This window comes from Atta colombica, unplaced genomic scaffold, assembly GCF_001594045.1.
Source record: "Atta colombica isolate Treedump-2 unplaced genomic scaffold, Acol1.0 scaffold32, whole genome shotgun sequence".
NCBI classification, from domain to species: Eukaryota; Metazoa; Arthropoda; class Insecta; order Hymenoptera; family Formicidae; genus Atta; species Atta colombica.
Window position 1 is genome coordinate 1182659 of NW_017259426.1, and position 10146 is coordinate 1192804.

General features: G+C 34.0%; 1 protein-coding gene across 1 annotated transcript; it reads left to right on the forward strand.

The window, feature by feature from the left end:
• The first annotated feature begins 893 nt into the window (after window positions 1-893).
• Window positions 894-9827, forward strand: LOC108690353 (protein artichoke). The gene is made up of 10 exons (XM_018197599.1): window positions 894-1057; window positions 1130-2300; window positions 2651-3357; window positions 4621-4945; window positions 5227-5493; window positions 5859-6012; window positions 7142-7354; window positions 7564-8335; window positions 8721-9031; window positions 9331-9827. The coding sequence occupies exons 1-10, from the start codon at window positions 894-896 to the stop codon at window positions 9825-9827; spliced, it is 4581 nt and encodes a 1526-aa protein (XP_018053088.1).
• Window positions 9828-10146: the final 319 nt, after the last annotated feature.

Below are 10146 nucleotides of genomic sequence, written 5' to 3' on the forward strand. Positions count from 1 at the left end.
CATACCTGATTTTATATTTTTTGTCAGCACATAATATTATCCAACAAAATATTTTACAGTTTACTTTAAATACCACAATTCTAAACTTTCTCTGTCTTTAAAGTGCAAATTTTTAATCTCCAATTCACTCCATTTTTATCGGTCATCACTTTGTACATCAGAAGTGCGCTCGCGCGACGACAATTATTACGGACAATGATTGTCCTAGCGGTCTTTAACTTCGCTTACGGTACGAGACATCAATTTTGTCGTCTGCGACCGTGACGTGTGTACACGCGTACATACAGTGCGTCGCATCGCGCTCAAGATACAGAAGATATTGTGACATCCAAGGATTACTTTTAATGTCTAAAATTCTATTAATCAGTTGTTCTACCAATAGTACAAATGCTACCAATAGTTGTTTTATGAGCGAGATTTTTAATTTTAATCACGCATTTATCTCGCAGAAACACTACTAATTTCTGAAATATAATATTGAAATACGATATTACTGTTATCATTTAAGCCCTTATTAAGTTTTCGATAACCTCTGACACAGCAATTCGTCGGTTTGCATGAAAGAAGCACATCCGTGCTTCTTTCGCGCCGAGACACTATCAATGTCTTCAGATGAGTGTTTTAGCAACAAATTGCATTTAATTTATAGGTGTAAAAACGACTTTATAACTCGTGACAGACCTGAAAGAGATTAAAACGTCCTCAATTAGAAAGATTTTATTCTAATTATTAACTTGTATAAAAATATTCTAATTAAAGAGCTACATTCACATTTTTTCTAATGCTAGATTTTTTATCCTTCAAAATCCGTATTCATTCACGTGCAAATGCACGTGTATTTCAGAAAATGCGGAACTGGTACTCGCGATCGTAAACTACGGTCCCAATGCGCGATGGTCAGGTCGTCGCAGGGCGGTGGGCTCTTGATAATCGGCTGGCTCCTGGCATTCCGTTCCATCGGTGTCAGTGCCCAGTTAGATCCAGATTATGGATGTCCGCTTCAAGAAAGGATATTGCCATGCAGATGCTCCACACGCGATATGGAGGTTCAGATATGGCAAGTTTACATGGTCAGATATATAATCCCGAAAATTACATAAACAATTTTGAACGCTATAAATTCGCATAGGTGTAGCCACAGCGAGTTACCAAAGGTACTGGAAGGTCTGCAGGCAGTGAGCCATTATATGGACCGACCGGTAGACGAGCTGATTCTAGAAAACAACAATCTACCCAGTTTACCTGGCAAGGTATTTGCAACTTTACGAGTTCTGCGCTTGATGCTGCGAAACAATCGTCTTGAAAGAGTATCCTCCGGCTGGCTGGAAGGTCTACACGACTCCTTGCTGGAATTATTTATCGTTGAGCCCGATCTGCGATCTCTACCTGTAGACAGTCTGGAGAATCTGCAGGGTGTCGAGGCTGTGACACTGCAGAGTCGCGTGATGAAGCGACTACCGAGATTTTCCGATTTGCCGAAGCTAAGATATCTTCAGATCAATTCTCCGGCCTTGCTAGAACTCGTCCCAAGGAACTTCCGAGACATTCCCAACTTGGAACAGTTACATGTGCTGGGTAGTCCCAGACTAACTAGACTGGAGGCTGGCCTTCTTCGAAGTCTACCTCGATTAGAATTGATTAATATCACTGATTCTGGAATCCATTGGATTCATCCACGAGCCATGATCAATCTACCAGAGCTTAAGGAAATCTCGTTGGTTGGAAATGCCATAATCGATGCCGGTATGGTCGGTCGTGCATGTATGGATCTCCCGTCGCTATCAGTGATACGTCTGGATCGAAATCGCATCAATCGCTTAGGCGAAGGCTCTTTTGTCGATCTTACTGTTTTATCGCGCCTCTATCTATCGCGCAATCACATTACCGAGATATTCGCCGGTGCTTTCCAGGGAGTACCAGCCCTCAAGTCTATGGACTTGAATCATAATCTAATTTATCGCATTCATCCGGAATTCTTTCCGCAACGAATAGGAAACGCATTGGAAGAGATATGGTTGATTAATAATGACCTTAGTCATGTAGCGGAGATACGATCGGTGCTAGAGGCTCTGCCAAGGCTGAAGTTCCTAGACGCCAGTCATAATCAGTTGGAGGAAATACCCTTCGGTGCTCTAAGAGGCCATCCCACTTTAGAAAGGCTCCATCTAAATCATAACAGGCTGATATTTTTGCAAAGAGAAACGTTTACAGCGATGCCAGCGCTGAGGGAACTCAGGCTGAAGAACAATTCCTTGTCGAACCTGTTGGAAGCTCCCTTCTGGAATTTGCCAGCATTGAAAGTAAAGTATCTATTAATTCTTTAAATATTAGTCAATGAATTTTATGCAATTATTTATTACTTTTCAATAATTTATTAATTTCGAATTTAGCTTCTATTCTGTTTTAATCCTTAAATACTTCTTTAATATGGCATACATCCAGCTTTTTTCCAATGCTTATAATTGTTTTTAAAATAAAGATACATTAAACATTTGCTTGGTATCGTTAAATTCTTTAATGTTTGATGTTTTTTAAAAAAAATTTATAATATTCATTTTTATAAAAGTTATAAATAATCAAATTAGGCTGAATATGCACTATAATGTCAATCTATCGACATCTATGTAATCGGCTAAGGTAATAATTTCAGGGCCTAGATCTATCAGAGAACTACTTTCGTCACATAGAACCACGCCTGTTTGCTAATCTACCAAATCTCAGGCGGCTTGATCTTAGTGGTAATGCTATAGGACTCATCGAACCCGAGTCTTTTCTGGGCACACCGGCGCTGGAGCACGTCAATGTTTCCGGGAACGCCTTATCCGTCATTCATCCTTTAATTTTCCGACACCTGACAAACTTATACGAGTTGGACATCGGTTTGAATCGTATGCTGGAAGTAATCCCTGGTCTGCCGAAAGACATCGAACATCTTCACATGCAAAAAAATCGTATTGTCGCTCTACCAACCGCGTCCTCTCAGGATTTAGCTCTACCTGCTCTACGATCGTTGGATTTAAGCTCGAATGGGATTGACAGAATTCCATCTGGTACTCTGGCTGACTTACCGAATTTGAAAAAATTGAATCTAGGCTACAACGCCTTAAGACTTTTAGACGATGGCGTTTTCGATGGACTCATGGGATTGGAACAGCTAGACTTAAGATGCAACCGGCTGGTCACGTTACATGGCCGAAGTTTCCGACCATTAAAGTCGTTGATGGATGTGAATCTTCGGGGCAATCGAGTGGAGGTTCTGCGACCAGATATTTTTCAAGAGAACACGAGACTGCAAAGAATTGATTTGAGCAGAAATAATCTTGCACAAATTCCTCATGCCACCTTTATTAATACCAGGTAAGAAAATCAAATTTTAATAATACGATCTTTATAACATATCCTTATAAATGACAATGGAATCGACATCGATTTCATTGTCATTTCTCATTGGGATATCTGATAAAATATTTCTAGAGATAATATTATTTAATTAATATTATTTAATTAAATAATATTATTTAATTAAAATATTCATTTAATATTCTAAAAATATGCTTAAAATATTAAATAATAATATATGCGCCCATAGAGATATATTTGAGTTTACTACCAAATGTAATATCTATATTAATATGATATTTTCTTCTCGTTTTCATGTACAGAATGAAAAAAATTTATGATAAAGTTTTGTATGTTTATTAAATTTACTCAGATAGCTTATTATTTTTAATATCAAAATGAGAATACATGACATCAGTTTGTTACTTAAATAGTAGTGTATATTTAAGATTTTTTTATAAATATATACGCGTGTGTTATTAATGATTTGAGAAACACATTTGTGACCAAACTTTTTTGTTACTTTTTATATGTATTAATTAAATCATGTGCATGAAAAAGTATCAAAATTTTTTTCGCTCGTTTTTAAACTACCAAAACTTAATCACGTTTATGATAATAGAATCAATTTTACTCTTCTTTTGTATATTACTTCGCAGTTTCGTATTATAGTGGAAAAATAGTTTCACTCGTAGTTACTTGGTTGCATCACTCTTTTGGTACCTAGAAAGTTCTTCATGCACACGCTAATATCTCTTTCTCGACGTTGTATAGCATCGGCCTGCCGTGTCGACTTGACAGTAATTTGGCACTGGATTTTATACGCAATTTTATTTAATCTCATTCATCAAGTTTAACACATCGATCAAACACAAAGTGTTCTAAAAGATATGAATTAATGCAAAAGATATCTGCTGAGATTTAATTAAACCTAAATTTGAAATACGAATTAGGCATTTTCTAATGATAATTAATGACATCATAATTTTCTTCTAAATTTAATAAATCTATTAATATCCAAAATAGCCATGTTATATACATAATAAATATAAATAAATCTACGATTAAATTTGAATTGATAAATTCGTAATAAATATTTTAAATATTTTTGTTTAAAACATTATAAATAACACCATAAAAGAAATTAAAATAATGTTCCAATCTTTCGTACATCTTCAAACATTTTTTTGGTTTTTTGGTATTTTTTGGTTTCTTGTTATGAGAAGAAAGATTTGTTTAAACATCGCACTTTCAAAATGGTAACATCAATGTCAATTATAGAGACCTTCGTGAACTATACGCGTCACACAATACTTTGACCGAGTTACCCGGATCGTTGCACGGGTTAACAGCTCTACGGGTCCTCGATTTGAGCTTCAACAAGCTGAACATCCTATCTCCGGAAACGCTAAGCAGTCTATCGTCCTTGTTGGAGTTGAAACTGGTTAGAAATCATATACGTGAGTTGCGGGAAGGTGCGTTCGATGGATTACCACAACTATCCTTGATCGATCTCGAAAACAATGATCTCAGGGTGATCGAAAGAAACGCGATTAGAGCATTACCGGAGTTGCAGGCCGTCCGACTCGGCAGGAATCGATTACAGGTAATAATATAGTTTTATGGTCATCCACAATTGTAGAATAATAAGTCATTTCAGATTAGTATTAAAGATGCTTTAAACAGTAAAAGCAGACAAAGCATCTTTGTTGTACATTTTATCAAATACAAATGGAGAGTTTCAAAAGCTGTTATAATATAAAAATTTCAGAATGTTGAAAATTCATACTACATGTATTTAATTTTTATATTTAATAAGTTTTATAAATATTAAACTAATTATATATTAAACTAATAAATGGAGATTTAATATATATGATTTTGTAGTCCATCCCCAGTGGCGCTTTCACCGAATTACCGCTGCTACAGAGCGCGGAACTTCAGGAGAATCTGATCCAAGAAATCGCTAGTAATGCCTTCATTAACGTGCCACACTTACTTTTCCTTAATTTAAGTCACAATCACCTGCCGGACTTGCAGTACGTTGGTCTGGAGAGCCTTCACTCGTTAGAGGTTCTTGATCTCAGTTACAATCGATTATCCAGAGTTTCTAGCGACAGTCTAGCAGCTATGGAGTGGCTGGTGGAACTAAAGGTATTCATAGCGAAAATTTCAGCTTTATGATCTATTGAATTAATTATGAGGTTTTAAAAGATAGAATATTATGTGTAATTTTATATCATTTAAGTATTTTTTGCATTATGATCAGAAAATTTAAAACAACTACAGTACAATTTATGAATGAACAATATCCGAATTAACTTGCAAAATATATCTTGTATAAAACAACGAGAATCTAATAAAGAAGAATACTTTCTCGTCGAGAGTGAAACTCTTGCATGAACCGTGGTGCGAGACGAGCCGTTCTGCTGACGGAGCAATTATTCGTATACCTACATCGTTAATTAGCTAAACCACTTTACATAGCCGCCTTACGCTGTTCTCCTTATTGCTTATAGATGGACAACAATCGGATTTGCGCCGTACATGGTTCACCTTTCGATGATATGCCCAGATTGCGGGTATTGAGTTTGCGAAGTAATCGGATGACTGCGGTCTCTGAAAACAGTTTCAAAAGGCTGCGATCGAATATCGCTGTCTTAGATATCGACGGTAATTGATAAAATTGATTAAATTAATGAAAATTATATAAAAAAGTCGTATTTAGCTCTCCGGAACTGATGATGGATCTATTGAACCAATTATAAATTTCTTTATTAAAGATGTTTATTTGTATATTTACAAATTTGGATTATTTTTATTAAAATATACTTGTTATCCTGGTAAAAAATTTTTTATACATTAATGTGTATAAATATATATAAACATACATAAATATTCATAAACACGTATAATCATATATGAAATATATATATATTCATCTCTCTTTCTTTTGTAAAATTTTTAGTAATAGAAATAACAATAAAAGGTAATTATCATATTATTTACTTTGGAAAAAATCAAGTGAAGTGAATTTGAAGAAATATAAAAAATTATTTATGTTTAATTATACATAAAATTATGCATAATTGTGTATGAGCAATTTTTTTTAACATTTTTCCAAATTTGTTTTCTAAAACGAACAATGCAAAAATTATCCTTTAATTATTTTTTATGTTTTCACATTACTATTGTTATTTCTATTACATTAAAAAGTAATTTTACAAAAGAAAAAAGGATGTATGAACATATACATATTTCGTATAAAACATGGATATATTTTATATAAAATTATGTATGTTATTTATGTATATATTTATACATATTTATACATGTTCATGCATAAAAAATTTTTTACCGGGATAGTATTCATTCTTTTTTATATGAATTATATCATTATGATTCCTTCCGTGGAACACAAACTAATAGTAATATTATATCATTATAATTTCCCATTTAATGAATGTATCTAATACTGTATACGTAATATTATATATAAGTTGCATTATTGAGTAAGAAATTATAACATTGATATAATATTATTATTAATTTGTTTCTGTGAGTTACAATTAATTAAATAATGCCTTTTAATTAACATAGATTTTAAAACATGAATTAAAATAGATTTTATAGACCTAGCATCAATAACTATTACAGATTTTTGCGACAACGAAGAATTAAATCAATTGATGTCAAGATGATAAAATATTAATTCACATTAATTTCCATTATTAAAATGATCTCTTGATAATTGCAAAACTAAAATTTTTTATATTTATATTTTCTCTCATTTCTGAGAAAGGAAATCCACTGTCCTGTTCTTGCGGCATGCTTTGGCTGCGAGGATGGCTACAGCAAGCTTCCACAGAGGGTCCTAGATGCGCTGACGGCTCTCTTTTCAAAGAACTCAGATTATCACGACAGGATTGCCAGCGTGAAAGATATGTGGAACCGATTCATCCAGGATGCGAGGCTGAAATGATTAATGTTGCAACTCCTTCAGTCTCTTCATCTGGTAAATAATTACGAATGATCCAAATAAAATAAATTAATTAACAACCTATAAAAAACTTTTTATCACTGGTGAATTATTATATTATTTTTTATTTTTTATAAGAAAATCTTTCAAAGTACATGGCATCTGAATTATATAATTTATAAATTCAAAAGAAATAATTCTAGCAAATTATATTATGTTTATTAAACTACATTAAAAATTGCCAGCATTTGGGATTACAGAGACAATACCATTGTGGATGAATCTAAAGGATTCTTCGACGCAAAAACCTTCCGTTTCCCAGGACTCTGATTATTTGTACCAATATATAGATTATCAGGACATGAATGAAAGCGATATAAGCACGTTACGACCCAGTGTGTCTACTACTATCAGTGTACCTACTCAGACAGTGAAGATCATTCACCCATCACTGCACAAGCCTCAATTAGTACAAAAGAATACCACGTTACCAATAAAGAAAAATCCTGTTCCACCATCACCCAGCAGCTCCGGCTTCAGCTTTTTTGGTCTACCACTCAGTCTACCGAATTTGAATTTCAATCTGTGGAGGCATTCAGCTAAAAAGGCAGAGAGAAAGGAATCTTCATCGGAATCATCGTCATCGGATAGACCTGGTCGTGGACGTTACAGGTCTTTTCCACCCACGGAACCAGAAATTCATAGAGGTGGTTTTGTGCCTTTGCCGCGCGGCCAAAGCGGATTCGTGCCGATCGCCGATCCTAGATTGATGTATGAGAAACACATAAAGCATGAAAATACTTCGAAATCGAATATAAGCAATACATCGGTACAGGAACGTTCTGTTCTTCGAAAAAGCGGAAACAGCACCGTGACCAAGGTAGAGAAAATTGTCCCCAGGACCGGGAAACCGCGGACAAGTTTCCGGGAAAGAGAAAACCTTCCCACTACATCGACAGTCATTCGATCAACGAGTTTTGAATCTCGCAAAATTTTGTCCAACGTCAATAGAACTAGGTGAATTATTATTCTTTTGTTTCAATGCAATCCTTTAAATTTCCCTAACATCTCAGCAAACAATTAAGCTATCGTTATATGTCACTGTTAGACGTTAAAATGTCGATGTCATTTGACGTCAAAATCCAATGATAAATAACATCAGCTTATTTTTTGAGAACAGCCTGAGACATACTCTCCAAATTCTTTAATTAAGGCAAAACATTTTTTATAATCTTAATAGGAAATAAAGTTCATATATAATTTCTTTTTATTTAATTAAAATGATTAAGAGATTAAAAAATGGTATTTCAAACTGTTTTACATTTAATGCTGTCATATCGATTCTTACATTCGGCTAATCCTTTTTTTTAAGCCTCAATGCATCAAATGCAGTGAAAAATAGCGTGCCAATAATCGTAGAGGAAGACTCATCACAAGAAGCTCATGAAACATCAGTTTCCACCGAAATTTATGATGGCAAAAGTTTAGAAGTAAATACGGAAGACATTAAATTCATAGAGAAGCCGCAGATGGAAGTCGCTAACAAAATAGTTTGGACTACACCAAAATCAGTAACAACGGAAGCAAAAAAAATTACAATTACTAAGGAAACTGTAACCGCAGCGGTGCAGGTAATACCGTCAAAAGAAGACGAATCTAAAGATTGGAATTTAGAAATATCTGAACATGAAAGTGATCCAACTGTTTTAAACAGTACAGTTGACTCCCATGAGAAACCGGGTAAGTTTATAATTGAATAAAATATTTAATAATAAAATTTAATTTTAAAATATTCTAATATTCCATTCTAATGTTCCATATTCTCACATTTTATTATGAGATTTCTTCATTCTCGTTGGCAGATATATAATTAAGTTCCTAATAAAAAAAACTCTATTTTTAATTAATTGAGAGTCGATTTCACTATTGATTTAATTGTTAAAGTTTAATTTGTCGAGAAAGTTAAATCTTTTGTTAGTAAAACATCTAACAAAAAATATTATTTTATTCAGACTATTTGGATATCGTGACAGAAACGAATGCAGAACTGATTTCGCATTTCTCAGCACCCTTAACGTCTTCTACATCGAATCCACGGCCCAAAGAAACAACTGTAACTTTTCGAGGAACGGAGGCATCTGCTTTATCTGCGCTTCTAATTCCGGGGGGACAAGTACCGTCTTCAGGATCCGTAAATTTACGTCCGCTTGGTAGATCTACGATAACCAAGGTCGCCTCGCCGTACATCAGCTACAGTACCGAACAATCCAGAGAGAAACAGAAGTCGATTGCTATTCAGAGAAGTGAGACGACGACTGAAAATCAAAACGATGTGTTCGTCATCGACGATGAAGCCAAAGTGATAGATGATAATCCTTTCAATTGGTATTTCCAGCATTATAATGATACAAATGTGGGGCCTTACGTAGGCATAGCTTACAGCAGTACTGCGAAGATCGATGTCTATCGATGGTTTCTTTTGCTTGTGGTTTTCAGTATTCTCATATAAAAAGATTTGAAGATCATTTTTTCACAGACAGATTAATCGCTGTATCATATGAAATAAAATATGCTATAACATTTGTTAATAAATGTTATATAATGAATGTTCCAATCATAAATCATACAACATATTATGTATACAATGCAAGAAATTTGCAAACATCTGTTGTATTCCACCCAAAACATGTACAAGAATTAAAGATAATGCGTATATATATATATATCTGCTTTTTTGAGATAGATATTCTTTTGATAAAGAGTATAAATAGAAAAATGTTTCAATATTAAATGATAAATTAATAAAATGATATATATATATATATATA

What these genes read in the sequence shown, in the direction of transcription:
- LOC108690353 (XM_018197599.1), top strand. Translation starts at nt 894, where the DNA reads ATGGTCAGGTCGTCGCAGGGCGGTGGGCTCTTGATAATCGGCTGGCTC. An exon ending in CGCTGTCTTAGATATCGACG is followed by an intron (nt 6,013 to 7,141) that starts GTAATTGATAAA and finishes TTTCTGAGAAAG; the next exon opens with GAAATCCACTGTCCTGTTCT. An exon ending in TGATCCAACTGTTTTAAACA is followed by an intron (nt 9,032 to 9,330) that starts GTACAGTTGACT and finishes TATTTTATTCAG; the next exon opens with ACTATTTGGATATCGTGACA.